This window comes from Piliocolobus tephrosceles, chromosome 4 (genome assembly GCF_002776525.5).
Source record: "Piliocolobus tephrosceles isolate RC106 chromosome 4, ASM277652v3, whole genome shotgun sequence".
Lineage (NCBI taxonomy): Eukaryota > Metazoa > Chordata > Mammalia > Primates > Cercopithecidae > Piliocolobus > Piliocolobus tephrosceles.
In genome coordinates, this window is record NC_045437.1 from 99,265,241 (window position 1) to 99,292,651 (window position 27,411).

The 27,411-nt window shown below is 35.9% G+C and overlaps 1 protein-coding gene across 1 annotated transcript in view; it reads right to left on the reverse strand.

The window, feature by feature from the left end:
- SLCO6A1 (solute carrier organic anion transporter family member 6A1) overlaps positions 1–27,411 on the reverse strand; it is a 144,462-nt gene that overhangs the window by 73,581 nt on the left and 43,470 nt on the right. Inside the window, exons 5-7 of the mRNA XM_026454255.1 lie at positions 20,858–20,979; positions 19,579–19,688; positions 1,562–1,706 (exon numbers count right to left, since the gene is read on the reverse strand). Coding sequence (XP_026310040.1) covers positions 1,562–1,706; positions 19,579–19,688; positions 20,858–20,979 — 377 coding nt within the window. The remainder of the gene's footprint in view (positions 1–1,561; positions 1,707–19,578; positions 19,689–20,857; positions 20,980–27,411) is intronic.

Consider the following 27,411-nt stretch of genomic DNA (forward strand, 5'->3'; position numbering starts at 1 on the left):
AGATTAGTGGTATGTTATTCATACACAGCCTTACTGAAGTAATCTTTATGATAGGTAATGCAATTAGAAACTATAGAGCAAAATTTATCTGTGACCTTATTTGAAATAATCCATGACACCACCTCATTCCTGGAAAGCACTCTGGTCAGCCTCACTCACTGATCAATATTATTATAGATGATAAAATTACCCCAAATTTCATTCTTGCCAAGGTAGAATTTGCAATTGCTAATGTATTCTGTTATACTTTGATATCTCAAGCTAAGTGGAAAGGTCAGTAGAGAAACTTAAGGAGAAAGCCACCTGATTTTTTAAGATAGACCTTGATGGCTTAAGGATTTGTTCAGCTGGCTAGATCCAGGACCTTGAGGGGATGGTTAAAGTGAATACAGCGTGTAGCCTTACCCTGGTGCTTGGAATTCATTAGTAATAGCCTTATTTAATACAATAAGAAATACATGGAATGGATTTACTCCTCAAGTTCTACCAATTCTATTATCAGAGTGCCCCAAACCTGGTGTGTTCACAAAAAAATATGTCATTATGGCCCTTGAAAGATGATCTATTTTGGCTTTTTGGACAATTTGCAGTCAGACAAGCCTTTTATAAAAAAATGTACTCCATAAAAGGTTTAGATTTATACTCAGGATTTCTGCACACCTTATTTGTTTTCTATCTTGCCCACATGCTTTTTGTTTTCTGTCTTTCCTTTCTTTTTTTAATTAATTAAATTTTTCCTATTAATATAGTTTCTTACTACTACTTTATTTTTTATCCTAAAAATTAGTGGATGCATCTTTTACCTTTTACACCCTAAAATAAATCATTACTTTACAACTTTTTCATTAATGCTAAAACGTTAAAACATTTAATTCCATTTGCAACCTATTTTGGAGAGTCAATTCTCAATATCTCGTAAGATTGTAAATGTACACAATAGCAATTTCCCTTCAATGTCGAAACTTAGATCAACTTTTACAAATGTACAGAAGGAGATATCACCAAACCTATTCATTACTGCATTGGTTGGAAGAGAGAAAAAGTGGGAGCAACAACATACCCATTAACTGGATAATAAATAAACAATAGTATACTCATAAAATAGAATCATAAAATAAAATAGCAAACTGAAATGCATTAAATAGATATAGATCAACACAAATCTAAAGAACATAATTTCTGATGAAAAAATAAGCTGCAGAAGAGTATGTATAAAGTGATACATAAATTTTAGAAATAGATGTATATAGACAAGCATATAAACAGTAAAGATGTACAAACATACATGGGAATGATTCACTCTGACTTCAAAAGAGTGATTACCTGTGAAAAGGAATGAAGATAAATGGGATAAAGGAGAAATACAGAGGTTTTACTAGGATTTCTATGTTAAAAATATTGACACTATGATGGCAAAGTGCTCATATTTGTAAAATTTGCACAAATCATACCTAGGTATATAATTCTTTATATTATTTATTTCATGTATTTCATATTTCATAAGTACATAAATAAGACAATGAAACATTTTTGAAATGACACAATAAGAAGGTAACTCTACCTGCAAGTATAGTTGCCACAGGGTGTGTTAACATAAACTGATTTTCTAAATATATAGGCAAAAATTCAGCAGCTCCAATAATAAGTAAAATTTCTGCAGCTTTTGACAGAGCTAGGCATATTAACACTGGATTCTTCATCAGAATCTGAAATAAAAATAAGTTATATATCAATTATTTTATTTTGTTAGATAAAGAGAAACAGACAGACAGAATGAAATGCTAATGGTCTGTCTACAAAAATGTACCATTCCCAATCTAAACCAAAAAGATAATTGATAGATGATAGATGATAGATAGATAGATAAGATAGATCCAAACAGCAATCCTATGTTCATCAATATACAAATTCTATAAAAGAAAGGTTATTTTTGACAATTTAAATTTTGATTTGCTCTTCATACTACTTTAATTTTTATTTATGGGCTTGGATTTTTTTTGTAAAGTTTAGAGAAAAATAGGAAAATTATTAACCATATGTCTAGAATTTATCCTTACTTTTTCTTGTCTACTTACTGTTTTAAGCAAGTCTTTTTTATTCAACTAAAACACAAAACAAAGAAAATTTAAGCAATACTCATGAAAAACCAGTAGGGCTGCAGAAAATGTTTTATATTTTACTCCTGGAAATCTACCTATACAAAGAATTAAGTTATTTAAATTTTGCATTTTGGTAAACTTGTGGAATTTATTTAGAAGACTTATTAAGATGTGATGGTTTATCATTATCTATTATACTACACAGAGTAATTAAAAAGATAGTAAAATACTAACTTTCAAATTAGTTTCTGTATTTCCTTGGTTATGCATATCTCATTGAAAATATATTTAGTGCTATTTTATGTTTATATATTTTTAATTTATTTAAATTTTCTTTTTCTGGCCCTAAACATCCCTGTTAGGTGTGATCATAGTCTGCATACTCAACTAGTTCAGTTTCTGAATGCTATCTAATTTTACATAGTGTGATTCTTCCATATTTATTCATTCACATAGGATTAAATATTTGTCTTGCCTTCAACTCCCTACTATCACAAACTAGGCTATATTAAATATCGCTGTGCATGTACCTTAAGATCCAATGATGGAGTGTCTCTAGAAGTATATATCCAAGAAAGGAATTCCTAGGGCATAAGGATTTAGCATACTTTATTCCACTATTTCTCCAGATTGTTCTCCAGAATGTATCAGGTTTCACTACAGTGACTATACCACCACGACGATGGTAGTGTTTCATTTTCTTCATTTAGCTTGTACTTTCTAAAGTTATCAAAGAAATCTTTATGGTTTAGCATGCCCATCCAGAACTATGTCATTTCCGCATAAAAAGGTCATTAAACTTGGAAAGGCCTTCTAATTGTCACAACAAAACGAATAATGCTACATGACTTCTGAGGTTGGGTCGTAAAATGAAAATATGACTTTTGCTGGGATCTTTTACACTCATAGAACTCTTGCCTTGGGACTCAGTCACCATGTTGTAAAAAAGCCCAAGAGAGATGCAGAGGAGATGTGTGGGTATTCTAGCAAACAGACGGTATCAAAAAACTATAGAGCAAACACACCTTCAGATGGTTCCATTCTCCAGACTTTGATCACTCTAGCTCAGGGATTCCCAGCCTCTGTAGAAAGAGTAAGAGGCTGGTCCATGGCCTGTTAGGAAACAAACCGCGCAGCAGGAGGTGAGTGGCAGGCGAGGGAGCCAAGCTGCGCTCTGACTCCTGTTAGATCAGCAGCGGCATTAAATTCTCGAAGGAGCACAAACCCTATTGTGAACTGCACATGCGAGGGATTTAGGTTGTGCGATCCCAATGAGAATCTAATACCTGTTTATCTGTCACTGTCTCCCATCACCCCCAGATGGGATGGTCTAGTGGCAGGAAAACAAGTTCAGGGCTCCCACTGATTCTACATTATGGTGAGTATGTAATAATAAATAGAAATAAGGTGCACAATAAAGGCCATGAGTTTGAATCATCCCAAAACCAGCGCCTCCACCCTGGAAAAAATGTTTTCCACAAATCTGGTCCCTGGTGCCAAAAATGTTGGGGACTGCTGCTCTAGTTGACCCCAAGTATAGTTGAGAGGGACAAGTCCTGTCCAAATTGCATTTTCATGAGCAAAATATATTTTATATTGTTTTAAGCTACCAAGTTATAGGGTAGTTTATTATGCAGCAGTAGATAACTAGTATACCTCAAATAATCACAAACACTTGATATTATTAGCTGGCTTTCAAAATGTTGCCATGGTAACAAGTATAAAGTAGTACCGCTATGCTTTATTTCCTATTTCTCTAATTTCAAATCTAATTGAAACTATCTTTACACAATTTTTAGCTGTTTGGGATTCTTTTTGTGTGCATGAACTGGCTCTTTCTATCTGTTAGGCTTCCTGAAATTCGGGGGTAGATTTTCTAAAAATTCCTTGTTTATTCTAAACATTAATCACTTGGATTTAGATATCTGTCACCCATCTATTAATGTGGTCTACAGTTTCTTTCACAGAACAGAAATCCTTGACTTGATATATCTAATCCATAAAGTTCGATTTCATATTTAATACTATTGCAATCTTGCTTAACATTTTCCCACGTCTATGCCGCAAAGGTATTTCTTTCATTTTTAACATTAACTGTGTTTTATCTAATCACATTTGATTAACCTGGAAATTACCTTTGTACATAATATGAGGTAGAAATCCATGGTCATTTTTTCATAAATAGCCAAATTGGCTATCACATCTACTGAACAATTATCTTTGCAGTGACTCTTTTATCACATAGCAAGTTCTTATGTATAATATTTAATCTGTTGCTGAATTCTCAGTTCTGTTACATTGATCTATTAATCTTTATTAAGAAAATGCTACACTGCTTTTACTACTGTGGTTTTTGTAGTGAGTCTTAATGTGAAATTGGCCCAGTGCACTTCATTTTAGCTATGCCTTCCCTTATTCTGACATACAAATTTTATAATCAGTTTCTCATTTTCTTAAAAAAAAATTTTTTTTGCCATAGTGTTGATTATACTTGCATTGGATTCATAGATTATTTAAGGAAAAACTAACCTGTATGAAGATTGCCATTTTAAACATTATCATGGTTTATATATCAATTTATCCCAGACATCTTTAACAATGTTGCATAAAGTTTTAATTTTTTCATGAAGATTTTTAGCATCTCTGAATAAATTTCTGAATTATAGTTTTGTGATTACTTTTTACCTTATTATCCAGTTTTAAATGTAGGTGATTATTTTTATTTATTCTATAGTTTTTTATTTTACCTTTATTTTCTATTATTTTATGTAGTAGATTCAAATATTAACTAGATAATTACAGCTTTTTTCATAGGTTCTTCTAATTCACAAATGTTATTTATTCATTTATTTTAAAATAATTATTGAGAACTGAATATTAAGTGCACCTACCCTAATGAGAGTTATAGCTATAGTCTATGATTTCACATAAAAATATCGTTCTGTACTAGCTGCAATAGGCAGAATAAGAAACAAATCTAGTTTTTAATCTTGGCCCTGGAACTGATTTTTGGAGCATCAATAAACAAATCACAGTTTCTCCGTATCTCATTTTTAGGAAATACTATATTACCCTAGGCAGATTTCTGGATTTAGAGTCAAATACAACACTTATCCTTATGCTTTTCACCTCAATTAAGCCACCAGTAATAGATATGTGTGTTTGTGTGTGTATGTGTGTGCATAGCATTTTTTTTTTTTTTTTGGAAAAATTACTCATTCTCTTTAAATTACTGGTTCACTACCTGTAAAATAGAAACAATAATGTCTATTTTTCTGAGTGGTTATGAGAATTGAATATTTGCAGTGGCTTAATACAACTTCCAGCACAAAGCAAGTGTCCAGTGAAAATACACATTAATTTCTTAATTTATAAAATTAAAGGATTGCACTGGATTACGAGATTTGTTGTTCGCAAACTTTAGTGTGCCTTGAATTATTTGCATGGCATAAAACGCAGATCGCAGCTCCCATTCCAGATTTCTGAATCTGGAGTCTGGAGTAGGGCCTGAGAATTTGCATTTCTAATAAATTCCCACTTGATGTTGACGTTACTGGTCTGGAAATCACACAGAATCACTGCACTAGATAATTTTTGTGTTTAAGCTCTTTTAGATTAAAAGGAACAGACACTGTTAATTCCACTGATGCAATTTTATCATAAGGTTAAACATAAAAGTAAGAAAACTAATACACTTTCTCAGTAGCTAAATGAGACAACAGGCTGGGCGCAGTGGCTCACGGCTGCCATCCCAGTACTTTGGGAGGCCGAGGCGGGTGGATCACGAGGTCCGGAGTTCGAGACCAGCCTGGCCAACATGGTAGAGAAACCCCATCTCTACTAAAAATACAAAAATTAGGCCGGGCGCGGTGGCTCACGCCTGTAATCCTAGCACTTTGAGAGGTCAAGGCGGGCGGATCACAAGGTCAGGAGATGGAGACAATCCTGGCTAACACTGTGAAACCCCGTCTCTACTAAAAATACAAAAAATTAGCCAGGCGTGGTGGCGGGCACCTGTAGTCCCAGCTACTCCGGAGGCTGAGGCAGGAGAATGGTGTGAACCCAGACGGCGGAGGTTGCAGTGAGCCGAGATCGCGCCACTGCACTCCAGCCTGGTGACAGAGTGCAACTCCGTCTCAAAAAAAGAAAGAAAAAAAGAAATGAGACATCATTCAGAGTAAGTCTTAATTGCTTCAAAGACCCAGATATTCAAGTTACTTCTGTTTCCTTATTGTGTATTCATCTAGGTCTATTTTCGCTAGTGACTCTTTTCTTCATATTTATTTCTCTTTCTCAATGGCCTTTGTACATTTACTTTTGCTGTCAATTTATCAAAGTTGTGTTGTTTGAGTTTCCCACTCTTCCTCTTATTTATACTTTCTCTCAAAAGAGGAATTGACTAGATTAGTCACTCTTCAACAAGGTGTCCTTACTGGACATTTTCCTCAAATTAGGACATTTCCCAGGTTTAGGGGTAATCTAAAAATTGCTTTATTGGGCTCAAGTGCTGATGCCAAAAACTATAACAGTTTTGACGAAAACATTTACACTACATTATACACAGCATGGTAACCGATGCATGAGGAAATATTTCTGGGCACTGTATTCTGAAAGGGACTGTGAGAATAGCAAATATTAAGAATGCCACAGATTCCCTTCCACTAAAATACCCAGGATTTCCTGCATTTTTAAAAGTCTATTTCTTTTCTTTGATATAAATATGAGAGGCAAAGGTGAAAGCCAGATAGATATACAAATAAATGTACAAAGAGTTTTATGCAGTGAACTCAGGCTCAATTCTGACAGATGTTGATATACAAAGGGAGAAATCAGAATAGTGTTGTACAGTAGCAGACAGTTCTATTCAACTATCCATATCTCGCAGTACTGTGGCTATTAGGTAGCCCTTGTTAATTACAGAATTTGTCTACAACCAAGGTTTTTTCCACGTGAGAAGGGGTTCATTCTGGTCTAGGATTGCTTTCCAATTAGACTAGGTACTCCTACATGTGCTTACTTAGTATGAATCCAAAATAAGAGTAGGATCTGCAAATATATAAAGTATAAGGTATAAAGGCTGCAGAAAAGTAGTTTTAAGTTCAGGATAGTCCTCTAATAGAAGTCAGAAACACATGATGAGGGGGAAATAAGAGCAGAGGAATGTTGCAGGGAGGAAAGGGTTTGTAGAGTCTCAACCAGGGTTCATTGAAGGTGGGACATATAGTGTTCCAACTAATTCTAGAATTTTGTCTTTCAAGCATTGATTTACTGCCTACCCTAATCAAGTTTGCACGGCACAAGACAATGATTCTGCCAGTAAAAGACCTTTCCTTGGAGACAAAAAGGAGGAAAACGTAAGTTAAAGAGACCAACAAGTCACTTTGCTGTCTTTGTTTTACTGTGTAATTTAACTTCTTATTTGACTTGTTCTTGATTCTTTATGCTAAATACCCATAATTAGCCATGGAAAATAAGTAATGGCTCATCAGTCTGTCCATCAGAATAAAATATCTCCTCTAGAAAATGCTGCTAATTGCAAATTTAAATTTTTTGTTGGCTAGATCTGCTGGCATTTCACCTCCTTTATTTTCAGAAAAACCAGTTTATTTAGAGTCACACCTAGGAGATGGTTCAGAGACTAAAACTACTACAAAATGTTCTGACCTAAATACAAGTGATAACTATAATTTTATTTTCTTTCATTTTGTTTTCAGCTTTCATTTTAGGTTTGTTACATGGGTAAATTACATGTCATAAGAGGGTGTGGTTTCAGAAAATTTTGTCACTCAGATAATCAGAATAATACTCAATAGGTAGGTTTATTCAGGGCTCACCCATCTCTCACCCTGTACCTTCAAATAGACCCCAGTGACTATTGTTCCCTTCTTTGTGTCCATGTGTACTCATTGTTTAGCTCCCACTTATAAGTGAGGACATGAGGTATTTTATTTTCTGTTTTTGTGTCAATTTGCTTAGGATAATAACCTCCAGCTCTTTCCATGTTCCAGTGAAAACTAAAATCTCATTTTTGTATAGCAGCATAGTATTCCATGGTGTATATATACTCCATTTTCTTTATCCATTTCACCACTAATGAGCATCTAGGTGGATTCCATGTCTTTGCTGTTGTGAATAGCACTGTTATGAACTATGCATGCATATGTCTTTATGATAGAACAATTTATATTCCTTTGGGTTTATATCCAGTAATGGAATTGCTGGGTCTAATGGTAGTTCTGTTTTAACTTCTTTGAGGAATTGCCACACTGCTTTCTACAACGGCTGAAGTAATTTATATTCCCTCTAGTGGTGTTTAAGAGTTCCTTTTCTCTGCAACCACACCAGCATCTGTAATTTCTTCACTTTTTAAAATAGCCGCTTTTGCTGCTGTGCAATGGTATCTCATTGTGGTTTTGATTTGATTTTCCCTAATAATGAGTGACATTGAGCATTTTTCATATATTTGTTGACCACATGTACGTTTTTGTTTGAAAAGATACTTTTGAAAAATTTTGTCAATTTTTATTGGACAAATATTTTAATGTCAATTTTTAAAGGACAATAAAAATATGTCCTTTGCCCATTTTATAGTGGGGTTGTTTGGGATTGTTTTGCTTGCTGATTTGTTTGAGTTCTTAATAGACCTTTGTCAGATGTACAGTTTGTAAATATTTTCTCCTATTCTGTAGGTTGTCTGTGTACTCTGTTGATAGTTTCTTTTGCTGTGCAGAACATTTTAGTTTAATTAAGTCCCGCTTGTCAATTTTTGTTTTTGTCATGATTGCTTTCAGAGTCTCGATCGTGTCTTTCCCTGGGCCAACATCCAGAACGGTATTTCCTAGGTTTTCCTCTATGGTTTTTATACTTTAGATCTTACATGTAAATCTTTAACCCATCTTGAGTTGATTTTTTTATATGGTGAAAGGTAGGGGTCCAGTTTCACTTCCACATATAGCTAGCCAGTTATTCCAGCATCATTTATTGAATAGGGAGTAATTTGCTCATTGCTTGTTTTCGGTGGCTTTGTTGAAGATCAGATGGTTGTAGGTGTGCATCTTTATTTCTGTGTTTTCTATTCTGTTCCATTTGTCTATGTGTCTGTTTATGTACCACCATTACCATGTTGTTTTAGGAGCCTTGTAGTATATTCTGAAGTTGGGTAGTGTCATCCTCCAGCTTTGCTCTTTTTGCTTAGGATTGCTTTTGCTCTTCAGGGTTTTTGTTGTTGATGATGTTCCAAATGAATTCTAGAATTTTTTTTTTTTTTTACTAATTCTGTGAAAAATGTCATTGGTAGTTCATTAGAAATAGTATTAAATCTGTAAATAGTTTTGGGCAGAATGGCCATTTTAACTATATTGATTCTTCCTATTCATGAGTATGGAATATTTTTCCATTTGTTTGTGTTGTCTTTGATCTCTTTCAGCAGCGTTTTATAGTTCTCCTTGTATGGATCTTTCAACATCCTGGTTAGTTGTATTCCTAGGTATTTTAGTCTTTTTGTGGCTATCGCGAATGGGATTGCATTCTTGATTTGGCTCTCAGCTTGGACATTATTGGTGTAGAGAAATGCTACTGATTTCTGTACACTGATTTTGTATCCTGAAACTTTGCTGAAGTTGTTTATGAAATCTAGAAGTCACTGGGAAGATACTATGGGGCTTTCTAGGTATAGTATTATATTGTCTGTAAAGAAAATCAGTTTGACTTCCTCTCTTCCTATTTGGATGTCCTTTATTTCTTTCTCTTGTCTGATTGCTCTGGCCAGGACTTCCAATACTGTGTTGAATAGGAGTGGTGAGAAAAGGCATCCTTGTCTTGTTCCAGTTTTCAAAGGGGAATATTTCTAGCTTTTGCCCATTCAGTATGATGTTGGTTATGTGTTTGTCATAGATGACTCTTATTATTTTGAGGTATGTACCTTAAATACCTAGTTTGTTGAAAGTTGTTTCCTTTTTTTTTCTTTCTGCCTTGAGACAGAGTCTCAGTCTGTCGCCCGGGCTAGAGTACAGTGAAGTGATCTTGGCTCACTGCAACCTCTACCTTCTGGGTTCGAGTGATTCTTCTGCCTCAGTCTCCTGAGTGACTGGGATTACAGGCACCAGCCACTACGCCCTGCTAATTTTTTGTATATTTGGTGGAGACAGAGTTTCACCATGTTGGCCAGACTGGTCTCAAACTCCTGACTTCGTGATTCACCAACTCGGCCTCCCAAAGTGCCGGGATTATAGGCGTGAGCCACCACGCCCGGCCCTATTGAAAGTTTTTAACCCAAAAGGATATTGAACTTTATCAAAAGGATTTTCTGCATCTATTGAGATGATCATGTGCTTTTGTTTTTAGTTCTGTTTATGTGGTGAATCATGTTTAGTGATTTGTGTATGTTGAACCAACCTCGCATCCCAGAAATAAAGCCTACTCAATTGTGGTGGTTTCATTTTTTGATGTGCACCTGGATTCAGTTTGCTAGGATTTTGTTGAGAATGTTTGCATCTATGTTCATCAGGGATATTGGCCTGAAGCATTCTTATTTCATTTGCGTCTCTGCCAGATTTTGGTATCAGAATGATTTTGGCTTCATAGCATGTGTTAAGGAAGAGTCCCTCCCCCTTGATTTTTTTAGACTAGTTTCAGTAGAATTGGTTATCAGCTCTTCTTTCTGTGTCTAGTAGAATTTGGCTGTGAATCTGTCTCATGCAGAGTCTTTTCTGGTTCATTGTTTTTTTTTTTGTTTTTTTTTTTTTTTAATAATTGATTCAATTTTGGAACTCAATACTTGTCTGTTCAGGGTTTCATTTTCTTCCTGGTTCAATCTTAGGAGGTTGTATACTTCCTGAAATTTATCCGTTTCTTCCAGATTTTCTAGTCTGTGTGCAGAGCGGTGTTTGTAATAGTTTCTGAGGGTTTTTGTATAACTGTGAGGTTGGTGGTAATTTCCCCTTTGTCATTTCTGATTGTGTTTATTTATATCTTGTCCCTTTTCTTCTTTATTTGTCTAGCTAATGGTCTATCAATCTTATTTATTCTTTCTAAGAACAAACGTTTTGTTTCATTGATCTTTTTATAGTTTTTCTCATCTTTGTTTTGTTCAGTTCAGCTCTGATTTTGTTTCCTTCTTTTCTTCTGCTACTTTTGAAGTTGGTTTGTTCTTGTTTTTAAAGTTTCCCTAGGTGTGATGTTAGATTGTTAATTTGAGATATTGTAACTTTTTTTATGTGAGTGTTTAGCACTATAAACTTCCTTCTTAACAATGCTTTAGTTGTGTTCCAGAGATTCTGGTATGTTGTATCTTTGTTTTCATTACTTTCAAAGAATTTCTTGATTTCTGCCTTAATTTTATTGTTTACCCAAAAGTCATTCAGGAGCAGATTGTTTAATTTCCATGTAATTGTATGGTTTTGAGAGATCTTCTTGATATCAATTTCTATTTTTATTGCACTGTTGTTTGACAGTGCAGTTGGTATGATTTCATTTTATTTGAATTTGTTAAGAATTGCTTTATGGCTGATTGTGTGGTCAATTTTAGAGGATGTGCCATGTGCAGATGAGAAGAATGTATATTTTGTTTTGGTTAGATGGAGTGTTCCATAGATGTCCGTTAGGTACATTTGGTCAAGTGTCAAGTTTAGGTCCCAAATATCTTTGTTAGTGTTTTGCGTCAGTGATCTGTCCAATACTGTCAGTGGGGTGTTGAAGTCTCCCACTATTATTGTGTAGTTATCTAAGTCTCTTCATAAGTCTCTAAGAACTTTTTTTTATGAGTCTGGGCATTCCAGTGTTGTTTGCATATATATTTAGGGGAGTTAGATCTTCTTGATGAATTGTACCCTTTATCATTATGTAACGCCCTCCTTTATCCTTTTTGATTATTGTTGGTTTAAAGTTGGTTTTGTCTGAAATAAGAACAGCAATCCCTGCTCTTTTTTGCTTTCCATTTGCTTGATAGATATTTCTCCATCCTTTTACTTTGAGCCTATGGGTGTCCTTGCATGTGAGATGGGTCTCTTGAAGATAGCATACAGTTAGGTCTTGCTTCATTATCCAACTTGACAGTCTGTGCCTTTTAAGTGGGAGCTATAATGCATTTCTGTTCAGGGTTAATATTCGCATGTGTGGATTTGATCCTATCATTGTGTGGTTAGCTGGTTGTTATGTAGACTTGATTGTGTATTTGCTTTATAGTGTCAGTAGTCTACGTACTTGAGTGTGTTTTTGTGGTGGTCAGTAATGGTGTTTCATTTCCATGTTTAGCATCCCCTTAGGAACTTCTTCTAAGGCAGGCCTGCTGGTAACAAATTCCCTTAGCATTTGCTTGTCTAAAATGGATTTTATTTCTCCTTGGCTTATGACGCTTAGTTTGGTTGGATATGAAATTCTTGGTTCTAATTTCTTTTCTTTAAAATTCCTGAATACAGACCCCCAATCTCTTCTGGTTGTAGAGTTTCTGCTGACAGGTCTACTGTTAGCCTGATGGGGTTCCCTTTGTACGTGACCTTTCCCTTCACTCTAGCTGCCTTTAGTGTTTTTTATTTTGCATTGACCTTAGAGGATCTGATAACTATGTCTCTTGGGGATAGTTATCTTGTATAATATCTCAGAAGGGTACTCTGAATTTCCAGACTTTTATGTTGACCTCCCTACTGAGATTGGGGAAATATTTGTGGACAATATCCTCAAATATGTTTTCCAAGTTGCTTGTTATTTCTCCCTGTCTTTCAGGGATGCCAGTGAGTCATCGATTTGGTCTATTAACATAACTTCATATTTCTTTGAGGTTTTGTTCATTTTGGAAAATTCTGTTTCATTTTTGTCTGAATTAATTCAAACCACTGGTCTTCAAGCTCTGAGATTCTTTCCTCAACCAATAATACTCCAGATTATGTTATGAAATTCTTGTAGTGAGTTTTTCAGCTATATCATCTAGATTTGGTTCTTTCTTAAAATTGCTACTTCATCTTTCATCACTTCCATCATTTTACTGAATTCCTTATATTCCTTGGGATGGGTTTCAGCATTCTTCTGAATATCTAAAATCTTCATTTCCATGCAGATTCTGACTTCTATCATTTCAGCCATTTCATCCTTGTGAAGAAGCATTGCTGGGGAGCTAGTGAAGTTGTTTGGAAGTAAAAAGAGTGTGTGGGCTATGTTCCTTTAACCATGGTGTAATTTGACTAGAGTCAATTGACTTCATTTCTGGATGTTTTCAGGGGGCCAAGGCTTTGTGCAGCATCTTTATTTGTGACAGAATTCCTGTGCTTGGTTTCACAGCAGGATATATTAGCCAAGTATTTTTGGTGTTGAAGTTTGGGCTGCAATCCAGTAGATGACACTTAAACATCGTGGCCTGTAGTGGGCTCTTGCTCAGCCATGCAGCTCCTCTGTATTTCCTTGTTTTGGCAGCCATGCTCTCTCAGTGCTCTGAGAGTGTGGGCTCTTTTCCCACAAGCACTGGTTGCAGATCTCAGCTTGGCATTTCTGGGCTGTGCACCATAGCCCTGGGAAAGCTCATGCTTTTTTCTTCCCTCCCTGGCTTGGAGGCACCAGGGGCAAGGATCTTGCCAGTGGCAATGGCAGAGGGCCTTTCACTAATCTCTTGGGGCTCCACTCCAGAGAAACATAGAGCAGTAGCCAATTGGTATGATTAGCCCAAGGTGTAGCAACTATGTTGCAGGCCCAAGATGAGGTGCCCTGCCTAGTAGTAGGCAGGGGGCTCACAGGCAAGAAAGACAAGCCTTTTCTCCACAGGGCAGCCATGGCATGCTGGAGGTGTGGGTAAAGCACTCAGACCCTTTATCTCTTTCCTAGCCCAAGGATAGTAACTGTGGTACCACTGCAGCAGCAAGGGCAGAGGGGCTGTGAGTTGTCTCTGAAATTTCCTCCCCAGAGAAATGCAGAGCCATCATCAACCGAAGGGCTCAGGTTGGGGCAGGGTGACCGTGATGGGGGTGCAGGTGGAAAGACCCTGCCCAGCGAGAAGTCACAGGGGCAGGATTCCATGTGGAAAACAATCAGATAGCTTTTATATAAGGAAGCTTCACTGCGCAGGAGGCCTGCAATAGTCCTTAAGCTCACTGCTCCCTATCGAGCCTGAGGGCAGCAGAGGTCAAAAATGGCAGGCCTGTCTGTTACCTCTGGGAGCCCCATCCCAGGGAAAAACAGAGCTGCTACCAGTCTGAGAGCTCAGGCAGGGGTGGGTTGGCTGTGCTAGCATCCCACACCAGTGGGCTTTGTCTGGCGAGGTGTAGTGGAGGCTAGGCCCTCAGTCCATCTGCTTATCAGCACTGTGGATATGGCCCCTATCCTGGGGGCTTATGAGAGAACCTGGCCTCCTTTATTGGCAGAAACACAGCGGCTAGCATAGGGGTGTTCAGGAGTCCGCTGCCCCGGGATTTAGCATGTGTCTGAAGAGCAGCTCTTCCCATTCCTGAACAGCAGCTCTCACAGGCTCCATGCAGCTCTTCATGTCAGTCTGGAGACCCTGCATGGAGTGGGTTAGGGGAATCTCCTGTGCCCAGGGTTGCAAAGATCTGTGGCAGAAGTGTGGCACCCTGGGAGCTCCCACTCACTTGCTGTTTCCCCTCCATGGGGAGCCTACCATGGCTCTACACCAATCCCAGGTGGACAACTGTCCTGTCTCAGACTTCCCTCTTCTCCATGGGTCATGTTGCTTCCTTGATGAATCCCAATGTGTCCTCCTGGACAAGCCAGTTGATAAGCTAGTGTTTACTTGCCACTCTATCTCCTCTCCGTGAAAGCAGCATACACTAGCTGCTCCTAGTCAGACATCTTGGCACTCTCTAATAGAGTTTTGAACATTATGTTATTTAAATAGGATTTATATTGATTCTTCTTTCTATGATAGCAATAGGCAGATGACTAAACAATTTGGACAGCAGCTTTTTTGATTTATTTTGTCAACAATTAACAGTCACATAGCAATAATAGCTCACATTCATTTTGTCTTTTACAGTTGACAAGATTTTTAATATCATAATATTCATTGACACTTCACTGTTCATCTGAGTCCTATTATGCAAATATATAGTCCCTCTAATAAGGCAGGAAACTTACATGTGAGATGAAGAAAAAGGATAAGAGGGTTGAGCTCTCTGTTCCACACATTTAGAGGGAGGCTTTCCTCTATAAAATCTTATTTCTTATCATCAAATTCCATACAGGATTTTTTTTTTCTTTTGCCTTTTTGCTTTTCCGTGACCTTTCCTAACCTCCAAACTTTATGTTTTTATTCTCTTTTAAACGTTTCTAATCCATTTTATTCTTATAGCTATAGAGAGGTAGCTTTTGTTCTTATCCTCTGTTCTACTTTCTGTTCTTAAAGTCTAATTCCAACTACTTTTACATTTATAACTTTTAACCTCATGGATATTACAACTTCATAAAAACGTTAAATATTTTGTATTTGTTTTAGCTTTTATATTTTATTTTACTTGCATCTATTTTATCTACTTTAAAACTATTAAAATTACTGACATTTTCTTTTTTTTATTATACTTTATGTTCTAGGGTACATGTGCACAACGTGCAGGTTTGTTACATATGTATACGTGTGCCATGTTGGTGTGCTGCACCCATTAACTCGTCATTTACATTAGGTATATCTCCTAATGCTATCCCTTCCCTCTCCTCCCTCCCCCCACCCCACAATAGGCCCCCGTGTGTGATGTTCCCCTTCCTGTGTCCAAGTGATCTCATTGTTCAATTCCCACCTATGAGTGAGAACTTGTGGTGTTTGGTTTTCTGTTCTTGCGATAGTTTGCTGAGAATGATGATTTCCAGCTGCATCCATGTCCCTACAAAAGACACGATCTCATCCTTTTTTATGCTTGCATAGTATTCCATGGTGTATATATGCCACATTTTCTTAATTCAGTCTGTCACTTATGGACATTTGGGTTAATTCCAAGTCTTTGCTATTGTGAATAGTGTTGCAATAAACATATGCGTGCATGTGTCTTTATAGCAGTATGATTTATAATCCTTTGGGTATACACTTAGTAATAAGATGGCTGGATCAAACGTTATTTCTAGTTCTAGATCCTTGAGGAATCGCCACACTGTTTTCCACAACGGTTGAACTAGTTTACAGTCCCACCAACAGTGTGAACGTGTTCTTATTTCTCATAAACTCTTTCGTTTCCTTTTTGGAAAAATGTTTTAAAAAATATAATGACCTGCAAGAAACATGGTAAGAGTAGATAATTCATTCAAAAAATAGCTAATTTTCTGTCTCACTTTAATAAAAATTCATTACAAGAAAAGACTATTTTTTAAAATCTATGCCTAGACACTCAGGAGAAGTATGTTTAAGCCAGCTTCTAGTCAATAAGTCTTATAATGATGGTGATACATGATTTCTTTGTTGGAAGGATTTTCTAGTAGTCCTTGTGTCAAGAGTTTCTAAACAGCCATTGGATTTCAAGAAAATGATCCAAACCAAATGTCATGAACCAGGAGGGGTAGAACTACAGAATTAATAGAGAAAGACAATTGGCCTTTAGCAAATTAAGTTCCTCAAACTTCTCTTTTTTAGTTTTCTTATTTTCCAGTCAATTTTCCACTCTTTTATTAAGATAAAAGGAAATGTTAGTTATGTAGTTTCCCCTAATTTTTTGTGCAATTCTTTCCCTAATCTAAAATCAGAGCTATCTCACATAAGCCCAGTTCAAGATCAGCCTGGGCAACACAGTGAGACTTCTCTACACAAAATTTAAAAATTAGCTGGGTATGGTGAGGTGCACCTACAGTCCCAGCTACTCAGGAGACTGAGGGAGACTGAGGTTGCAGTGAGCCATGATCATGCTGCTACATTCCAGCCTGGGTGACAGAGTGAGACCGTGTCTCAAAAAAAAAAAAAAAAGGAAAATAATCAAACATTTTAAAAATTATTTTGAACATTCTTATGATAGTTTACATGAAGTTTTTGTTTACTACATCCAATATCTGAGCGACCTCAGAGACTGTTTGCACTGACTTTTTTCTTTATATGAGTCACATTTTCTTCTTTCTTTGCATTTTTCATGAGATTTTGTTGAAAATTGGACACTTCAAATAATACATTGTAGCTTTTCTGGATTCTGACTTCCACCCGCAGGAGTTGCGTTGTTGCTATTTTCTGTCTTTTGTTTATTACTTTTCAGGACTAATTAAATAAATTCTATCTCCCTGGGAGTGTGCAGCCACTGAAGCCTACGTTCTATTTTTAATTATTTTCTTCACTTTTAAGCCTGGCTTCCCAGGAGTCGCCCAGGGTCAGCATACCTTGATGGCCACCCAATAATTGGGCAGGGGTTTTACTTAAATGTCTTGAGTCAGTAGGGCTTCCAATTTTTGCTGAGGGGATCTGTACATGGATTGGATCCCATATTCAAGTTTCAGGCAGTTTATGGGCTGCTTTGACTTTCACTTTCTGTTTATGTAGGGACTTCTGCTCAGCCAGGAACCAGCAGGTAACTGAGGCCATCTCTGACCTCTCCTGAGTGTTGGAACCCTTTCAGATCCCCATGAATTTATTAAAGCTTTCAAAGCCTAGTATCATTGGCCAGATGTATATTTTACATTTTTGGCTGGTTTACTGTTTACCCTAACCAGTATTGCTGCCTTCGGTGGCTGTGATGCCGGCCTTTTCCAAAGATTTGCCACCAATAATGTAATTGCTAACTACAATGTCCCAGGACTTTTCCATGGAGCTCCAAACTAGATCAACCACGTCAAGTGGCAGGAAGACCATTAGCCTTCACTGTTACCAAGACATGGAGGGTAGGGAAGGAAGAAAAGACAATGGATGCAGTCCCAAATTTAAATGCCACAGACCCTACTCTTCTAACCGATGTTCAATAACATTTGAATGAGTGCTTTCAATTTACTGTATGCCTTTGCTTAATTTCCAGAGTTTCAAAATAGTTGGTGACAATTCTGCCACTTTTACCACCACATTTTGGAGGTCAGGATTTTCCACGTTTCTCGCTCTGCAATTCTAAAAGTTCCACCTTCTGATAAACTTTAAAAGGAAATCAGATATTGTCTAGTTATCTACTCAGATAGATGTTATTCAGAAGTCTAAGATTGTTACCAGGCATTATATTATTTTATATCCTGTCTAACAATAATAATAATAAAACCCTCCATTTCCAAGTAAGAAGAATTGGAATTGGTTTTTCTTTTTTTCTTTTCTGGCAGTAAACTTAAAACAAAAAAACCTTAAAACACTCATGTTTAAATTTTTTAAAGTGTTTTTAATAATTGTGTGTTAATTTTTAACAATATGAAAGAGATTATAACTAATTGGCTTCTGTATTGTTAAAATATATATACACGTAATATTTTGATAAAAATTAAAGCTAAATAAAAATCTGAATTAAATGTAATCAATTAGGAAGGATGGCTTTTGATTTGACTAAAACATAAACACAGAATAGAAACAAGTAAACATATTTCTGATTTTATACAATATATACATTTGTTTTAGGATTAAACCAGTATAACCAAAAGAACACACACACACACACACACACACACACACACACATATATATATCTCATTATGTTATAACAAAGATCTATGAAAGCATTAAGGAGGCAGAAACTCATTTTGCCTGGGAATATAAGGTAAGATTTGATAGAGTTTTTTTTGATAATAGAGAAGAGAGAGAATGACATTTTAAATACAGAGATTGGCATCTACCAAAATACAGGACTATAAAATTACCTAATGTTTCCAGGAAAGACCAAGTGGCTGGAATGTGGAGGAGACAGGGATAAAATTCTAAGAAAATGGGATAGGAAAATTCAGTGGATGCTACTGCAAAGGATCTTCAAAGTCCTACTGAAAGGTATGAAATTCATCTATCAAGTAATCTGAGAAACGACTTGATAAAATCTGTATATGAGAAATACAGTTCTGCAAACAACAGAATGGATGAAGTTACGAATAGCAGAAAAGAAAACAAATGGAAAGTCAAATTATTATTTAAAAGTTGGTGTTTTTTAACTCCACAATGTCTATATTGTAGACCTTGTTTCACTTAGAAAAACAAAGATTTTCTTCATTTAATATTGAAAAAATCTCAATATTAGAGATGTGTGATGTTTGTGGGACTATTTTTCAACTTCTAGAGTTCTGAGTCACTTAAACATAATAAAAAAGATAATGTTGATACATATATGTCATCCCATTAAATGCCTTATTTATTTCTGCAGAGAAAAAATAAACACAAAATAATATAAAATTAAAAGAAATAGAAGGGAAATACCTGGTGCCAATCTCTGACACTAGTCAAGTTATTAGCAAAGCCAGCCCTGTGTTTTATTATCTGTAAAGTGAATAAGTTAGCTAAAAGACTTGAAAAGTCTCACCCAGATTTAGGTTGAACCCTTTATGGGTATTTTCATAATTTCACTATTAGAAAATTACACAGGTCAACTTAGTTGGCTTATTCAAGCAAAATATTTTACTTTACCCATAAAACAGCACATAAATCCTTGATACTAGTTCCAACTTGCAGATCTTTAAGTTTGCTGTCAAACAAATGAAGCCGTTTACGTTTCGCAGCTTGTATCCGTGTTGAACCTATATATAAACAAGTAAAAAAACTTATGTCATATTCAAATAACTAAAACCCATACATAAAACATACGTACACACCCTAATACATTTAGTTGATCCTGAAATGGCAAATGAGTTATTTTTGAACAAGCTAAAGTCAATCTAATTAATTAAAAGACACAATCTTCTAAAACAGTGTTGTCCTGAAGAACATTTTGTAATAATGAAAACTTTTCATATCTGCACAGTCCAGTACTGTAGCCACTGTCTACACGTGGTTATTAAATACTTGAAATGTAGCTCCTGTGACTGAGTAAATAAAATTTTAATTTATTTTAAAATTTAGCCACACTTGATTTGCTCTAAAATATGAGGGAATAATCTTTGGATATAACTAAAACTTTTGTGCCAATGAAGTGTACTACAATCAGGATAGTATTTGATTTCTTTGACTTTAGATCTATTTTTCAGTGTTTCCAAGAAAATTTTAACACTTATTATTTTATCTTACAACAACTCTAAGGTAGTCAGTCAATACATTAAATGCTAGGTAAGTAGATTTAATATGCTTCAGTTTTCAAGACACTGTATGAACTATACATATAAAGCATTATTAAAAGGAAATAATGAGAAACAAAAATATGCACTAATTATAATGAAATTCTGGGCCAGTTGTGGTGGCTTACACCTGTAATCTCAATGTGTTGTGAAGCTAAGGTGGAAGGATAGCTTAAGGCCAGGAGTTTAAGACTAGTCTGGGCAACATAACAAGACTCTATCTCTAGAAAGAAAAGCAAAAATTTTAAAAACTTGCTGAGCATGGTGGCATGCACCTGTAGTCCAAGCTACTCTGGAGGTGAGGCAGGAGGATGACTTGAGCCCAGAAGTTTGAGGCCGCAATGATCTGTGATCATACCACTGTACTCAGCCTGAGTGACAGAGGAAGGCCCTGTCTCAAAACTAAATAAAAAGAAGAAGACATTCTGGTACATAAATCCAATAATATTTGACTGTAATCCTGATTTATTTGCTTAAATAACACTAGCACTTGACACTGTATCTCTATGACAAACCACTACAGCGAGAGGCATACCCATTTTATAAAAAATGTAGTATAGTCATTCTCTGAGAATAAGAACCATGGTGGAAGAAACTACTATCCTCCAATTTAATAAATTACATTTTATAGTCACCTGGCATATTGTGTGGAAAGCATGACAATGGTATTAATGTAAACCATGCAACGAGAGTGGCAGAAAGAAAACGAATCCGCCAAGTCCATAGCCATTCTGTACTACCATTTGTGCCTGCAGTGCTTTAATAGACAAAAATGAAAAGAATAATCAACTTTAGGTATTTGATTACAACAAAACCATAATCAAACAGAGTGGAGAAAGTGAGGGTGAGAGAGGGAGGGTTGGAGAGTGAGACAGAAATGGATTTTTTTTTTGTTAATTTGTCACTATTGTTTGTTTTGTTGAGAGGGAGTAATTGTGAGTCCCCAATTGTGTGCTTGTTTTGTCTTATAGGATCCTAATCTTTTCCCTTTTCCTTCTTTTTCTTGGCACCACTTAGGTAGCAAAAGGTACTTGTTTGTTCCTAGTTAACTTTTTTCTCCACCAGAAGCTATGTATTTGGAACACTATCTTTTAAAATCTCACCTCTCCTTTAAAATAATTCTTAAAAGTCAAGCACTTAGACCTTTATGACACACCTGGCCCTTTATGTTGCACACGTGAAGCTTTTTATGGCATTTAATCCTTTCGATCACAAATATTTTGAAATCCCTTTCTTCTAGTCCCTTCTGTGAACTTTCAGATTTAGTGTGAATGTATCCTTCTAGTTATTATTCCAAATCACCCTTAGGACCCTTTGCTGTCTTCTGTCTTCTGTGCAGTTTTTCTTCATCTGCCTTTGCTCACCATAAAGCCTTGCAGTGGGGAAGGTTATATGGGAAAGTCAAGGATTCTATGCTGGGATTTGTTATTATTCTAGATTTACTCATAATTATTTTGTAGTTTAAGCATACTTTGTCTTCAATTAATGCCGAAGCCATGGATTTGTGGAGAATTTTCATAGTTGTGAAGCTATTCTGTCATTTAAGGAGGAGATTAGGGGGAGTTGATTAATACATAGACACCATTGTCTTCTACTCCACACACATTTAACACCCCCTCCAAACAGCCGCTGTGGGAGAATGCTCACATCCACAGGAACCATAGTTCTGGAAGTGCTGGTTTTTCATCGGTGTTTCTATTACCAACCAAGATCTACTGAATAACTTGCTTGCAGACCTTGTATTTCATAGGAATGTAGAGAATGTACACTGTCTTATTCACTGATGGGACAACCCATTATTAAGGGTAGAAATTCCAATTTTCCTAGGGTTGCAGTCTTGATTGTAATTACCCACTTGTCATATATATATATATCTGCATATGCTACACTCAGGGAGTTTCAATTCCAGATTGTCACTAGGGGAGTATGTTTCCTCATTGGTTATAATAGTCAGGAGTTTTTTTCACTTTTGAACCCAGCTATGTATTCTAACTATATACATTATATTACATGTGATTATTACATATGTGTATATAATTGTGTACCCAAAAGAGGTAGGGAAATCAACAAAAAAAACTATCAATTGCGATAAACAATATAATGGTTATATATAAAATACAGATATTCCATTCACAATACTAAAAGATATATGAAATGCCTAGGAATAGGTTTAATGGAATATGTTCAATAAAGGAAATTATAAATCTTTATTGAAGGGTATAAAATAACAGGGAAAAGAAAGTAACATACCATATGCATGAAAAGATAACAGTCCTAATGTGGTCCATAAATTCAAGTAATTCAAGTCAAAATGCTTTGATTAAAACCTGAGATTATAAAATTTAGATTGAAGAGTCATTTTGCAAACATAGCCCCAATGTTGCATGAAAAACAGTAATAAATGGACATTTCTCCTACCGAATAGCAAACTATACAATAAAGCTTTAGTAACTAAAATATTGTAACATTGGCATGGGAATAGAAATGTGTATCAGGGAATAGATTAAATGAGACAAGAAGGAAATTTACGGATACAGGTATTTTTAATTTATGACGAAGATGTAATTTAATATCAATAAAAAACATATAATGATAGATAAATGTCATCAGTACAATTAGATATCCTCTTGAAGGAAAAAGAGAAGCTTGGCCCATGCCTCTTATATGCAAAAATAAACTGAAATTGAATGTTAAATATCAACATACAAACACATTTACAAAAGTACTGGAAAAAATATAGTCAAATATTTTAATAAGTTTATAGAGCATAAGAACTTACTGTCCTAGCCAGAGCAATTAAACAAGAGAAAGAAATAAAGTGCATCCAAATCAGTAAAGAGGAAGTCAAACTGTTACTGTTCACCAATGATATGATCATATACCTAGAAAACCATAAAGACCCATTCAAAAAGCTCCAAGAACTGATGAATTCAGTAAAGTTTCAGGATAATGTATCAATGTACATAAATCAGTAGCACTGCTATACACCAACAGTGACCAACCTGATAAACAAATCAAGAACTCAATCTTTTTTACAACAGCTGCAATAAAATAAATTATATAAAATAAAAAATACTTAGGAACATACCCAACCAAGGAGGCGAAAGACCACTACCAGGAAAACTACAAAGCACTGCTGAAAGAAATCATAGGTGACATAAATGAATAGAAGCACATTCCATGCTTATGAATGGATAAAATCAATATTGTGAAAATGACCATACTGCCAAAAGCAATCCATTAATTCAATGCAATTTCCATCAAAGTACCAACATCATTTTTCACAGAACTAGAAAAAAAAATCCTAAAATTCACATGGAACTGAAAAAGAGCCTGCATAGCCAAAGCAAGACTAAGGAAAAATAACAAATCTAGAGGCATCACACTACCTGACTTCAAAATATACAAGGCTATAGTCAGCAAAACAGCATGCTACTGGTATAAAAATAGGCACATAGACCAATGGGACAGAACAGAGAACCTATAAATAAAGCCAAATACTTGCAACCAACTGATCTTTGACAAAACAAACAAAAACTTTAATTGGGGAAAGGACATCCTATTCAACAAATAGTGCTTGGATAATTGGCAAGCAACATATAGAAGAATGAAACTGGATCCTGATTGCCCACTTACACAAAAATCGACTCAAGTCTTACCTTATTGTCTCACTTTATACAAAAATCAACTCAAGATGGATCAAAGACTTAAATTTAAGACCTGACATCATAAAAATTCTAGAAAATAACATCATAGAAACTCTTCTAGATATTGGCTTAGGCAAAGAGTTAATGAACAAGAATCCCAAAGCAAATCCCAAAAGCAAAAATAAAGATGAGACCTAATTAAACAGAAAAGCTTCTGCAGAGCAAAAGAAATAATCAACCCTGAAGAGAAAACAGACAACCCATCTTGTGGGAGAAAATATTTGCAAACTATGCATGTGACAGAGGACTAATATCCAGAATCAACTAGGAATTCATACAAATCAGCAAGAAAAAAAAATCCCACCAAAAAGTGGGCAAAAGACATCAAGAGACAATTCTCTAAAGACAATATATAAGTGCCCAACAAACATATGAAAAAATGCTCAATATCACTAATTAGCAAGGAAAGGCAAGTTAAAACCACAATGAGATACTACCTTACTCCTGCAAGAATGCCCATAATTAAAAAATAAAAATTAGTAGATGTTGGTGTGGATGTGGTGAGAAAGGAATACTTTTACACTGCTGGTGGAAACATAAACTAGTACGATCACTGTGGAAAACAGTATGGAGATTTCTTAAAGAACTGAAAGTAGAACTACCATTTGATCAAACAATCTCACTGCTGGGTATCCACCCAGAACAAAATAAGTCATTATATGAAAAAGACGCTTGCACATACATGTTTATAGTAGCACAACTTGCAATTGCAAAAATACGGAACCAGCCTAAAAGCCCATCAACAAATGAGTGGATAAAGAAAACGTGGTATATATACATCATGGAATACTACTCCGCCATAAAAAGGAACAAAATAGTCCGGGCACGGTGGCTCATCTGTAATCCCAGCACTTTGGGAGGCCGAGGCAGGGGGATCACCTGAGCTCGGGAGTTCAAGACCAGCCTGACCAAAGTGGAGAAACCCCATCTCTACTAAAAATACAAAACACATGCCTGTAATCGCAGTTACTCGAGAGGCTGTGGCAGGAGAATTGTATAAACCCGGGAGGCGGAGGTTACAGTGAGTTGAGATGGCGCCATTGCACTACGGCCTGGGCGACAAGAGCAAAATTCAGTCTCAAAAAAAAAAAGGAACAAAATAATGGCATTTGCAGCAACTGGACGGAATTGGGCATGTTCTCACTCATTAGTGGGAGCTAAGCTATGAGGATGTAAAGGCATAAGAAGAAATGTAATGGACTTTGGGGACTTGCAGGAAAGGGTAGGATGGGGGGTGAGGGATAAAAGACTACACATTGAGTACAGTACACACTTCTCAGGTGGTGGGTGCACCAAAATCTCAGAAATAACCACTAAAGAACTTATTCACGTAACACCTGTTCCCCCAAAACTATCGAAATAAAAAAAAAACAGAACTTCTTAAGAAAGAAAGAACATTCAAAGTTTATGGAAAGAAAAATATTGATATATTTGATGCTATAAAAACTTTTAAAGTTTGTTTGATATACCATATACAAAGTTTAAGGACAGATTGGGAGAAATTATTTGTCATAGGTCTAGCAAATAATTAATATCCATAATAAGTGAAAAATTTTTATAAATCTATAAGAAATAATGAACCAATATAAAAATAAGACAGGATATAAGCAGCAATTTCAAAAAAATACAGAAGGCTAACATACATACTGAGTTCTAATAATACATTCCTTTGAGTAATTTAATAAAAGGGACTATTTAAGTGACATAAGGAAAGTTTAAAGAAATCTGAAGAGGAAGAGATGGTATCCTGGGTCTCGCAACAGAAGGCAGCCATTACCACCTGAAAAGGTGCCTGAAGAGGCAGGAGGAGACAAAAGTTAAGTGAACTCCACAGGTGGTTGTATCAGAGGGTCATAAGACTAATGTAGCCTTTATTAAAGAAACACCACCAAGCCATTGGGATTCATCAGGAAAGGAGAGGAAAGAATAAATATCCAGATTTAAGTTTCCTCGTGCTCTCAGATCTCTTGCCAGTGCTCTTCACAAGCCAAGCCTAAAACTAAGCTAGATTGTAAAGGAGACCAATGATGCTGTCTATAATAGGTCAGCCTCTTTACGTACAGAGCAGAGTGGAGAAAAGTAGAGAGTGGAACTATAGCAGCAAACTGATGATATCACTTTTGTACCTCAGAATCTATTAGTGCTCTTTGCTGGAAAAAATAAAATTCTTGGGTGAGAAAATTCTTGAGATAACTACACCAAATCCTGTTAGCTATTATACAATTATGGCATTATAACAATTCAAATATATTTGCAACTGAAAACTAAAACATTGTTATAGAAGACATTGTTAGTGTCCCATTTGTATTATGTCACCTAGGCATTCATCACTCCCATTTATAGCAAATGAATAACTTTGAATAGCAGGAACTCTATGCTTGGCCCAGTTCTCAGAGAGCAGGTCAGAAATCCTAGGGCTGAATATTAACTCCAGGAGCATCACTTGACTAACAATTTCCAGGAGTTAGTGGAGATATATATATGTGTGTATATATATATATATATATGGGATAACTCTTATCTTACACTGCCCGCTAGAGTTCTCCAGTGGGATTGAGTCCTAGTTGCCCCAAACAGTAAATTGCTCAATATAACAAACACTTTATTGTCTTCTTTAACTTCCTGTGCTTATTTCCACACTACCCTATCATGCTTCCTAGTATCATTTCTCAAATTAATAGTGTGCCCTCACGTATTTATCTCAAATTCTTTGTCTCAAGTACGTTGAGAGAAAGGTATTATGTCTAAAATAGTTACCATTACCAGGGCTCATCATATAACCTAGAAGAATAAAAATTAGAAGAAAATTAATAAAAAAAAAAACCTAGTTGCTACTGTCCTGCATCATTAGTAGTGACAAGGTCTGAGGTTACCATCACATCTTCCTTCGTTCACCATCTATTTTATGAATACCTTACCCTCAGCTAGTACCTTGGTTGGAAAGAATACTTCACCTGGTGAGGTGACCCAAACTATCATTCCTATAAGATCTGAGCCTTAGTGGTATTTTCTTTAATGACTTGAGGCAGTTATTCATTAAAAAGAACTACTGGACAACGTGAATACTAAGAATCAAATAAATCCCCTGGACTTCAAACAAAGTTATGCCTGTCTCTGCTATATAGCAGAAACCCATTCCTCCCCAACCAGTAACTCAGAATATTCATATTAGTTAGTACTGTGATTCTCTTTTTTCTTTTTAACTTTTATTTTAAGTTCATGGGTATAAGTGCAGGATGTGAAGGTTTGTTAAATAACTAAATGTGTGTCAGGGGGGTTTGTTTTACAGATTGTTTCATCAACCAGCTATTAAGTCTAGTATCAATTAGATACTTTTTCTGATCCTCTTCCTCCCCCCACCCTCTGTCCTCCAGTGGGCCCCAGCTGTTTTTCCCATCTATGTATCTATGTGTTCTCGTAATTTAGCTCCCACTTGTAAGAGAGAAAATATGGTATTTTGTTTTCTATTCCTGCATTAGTTT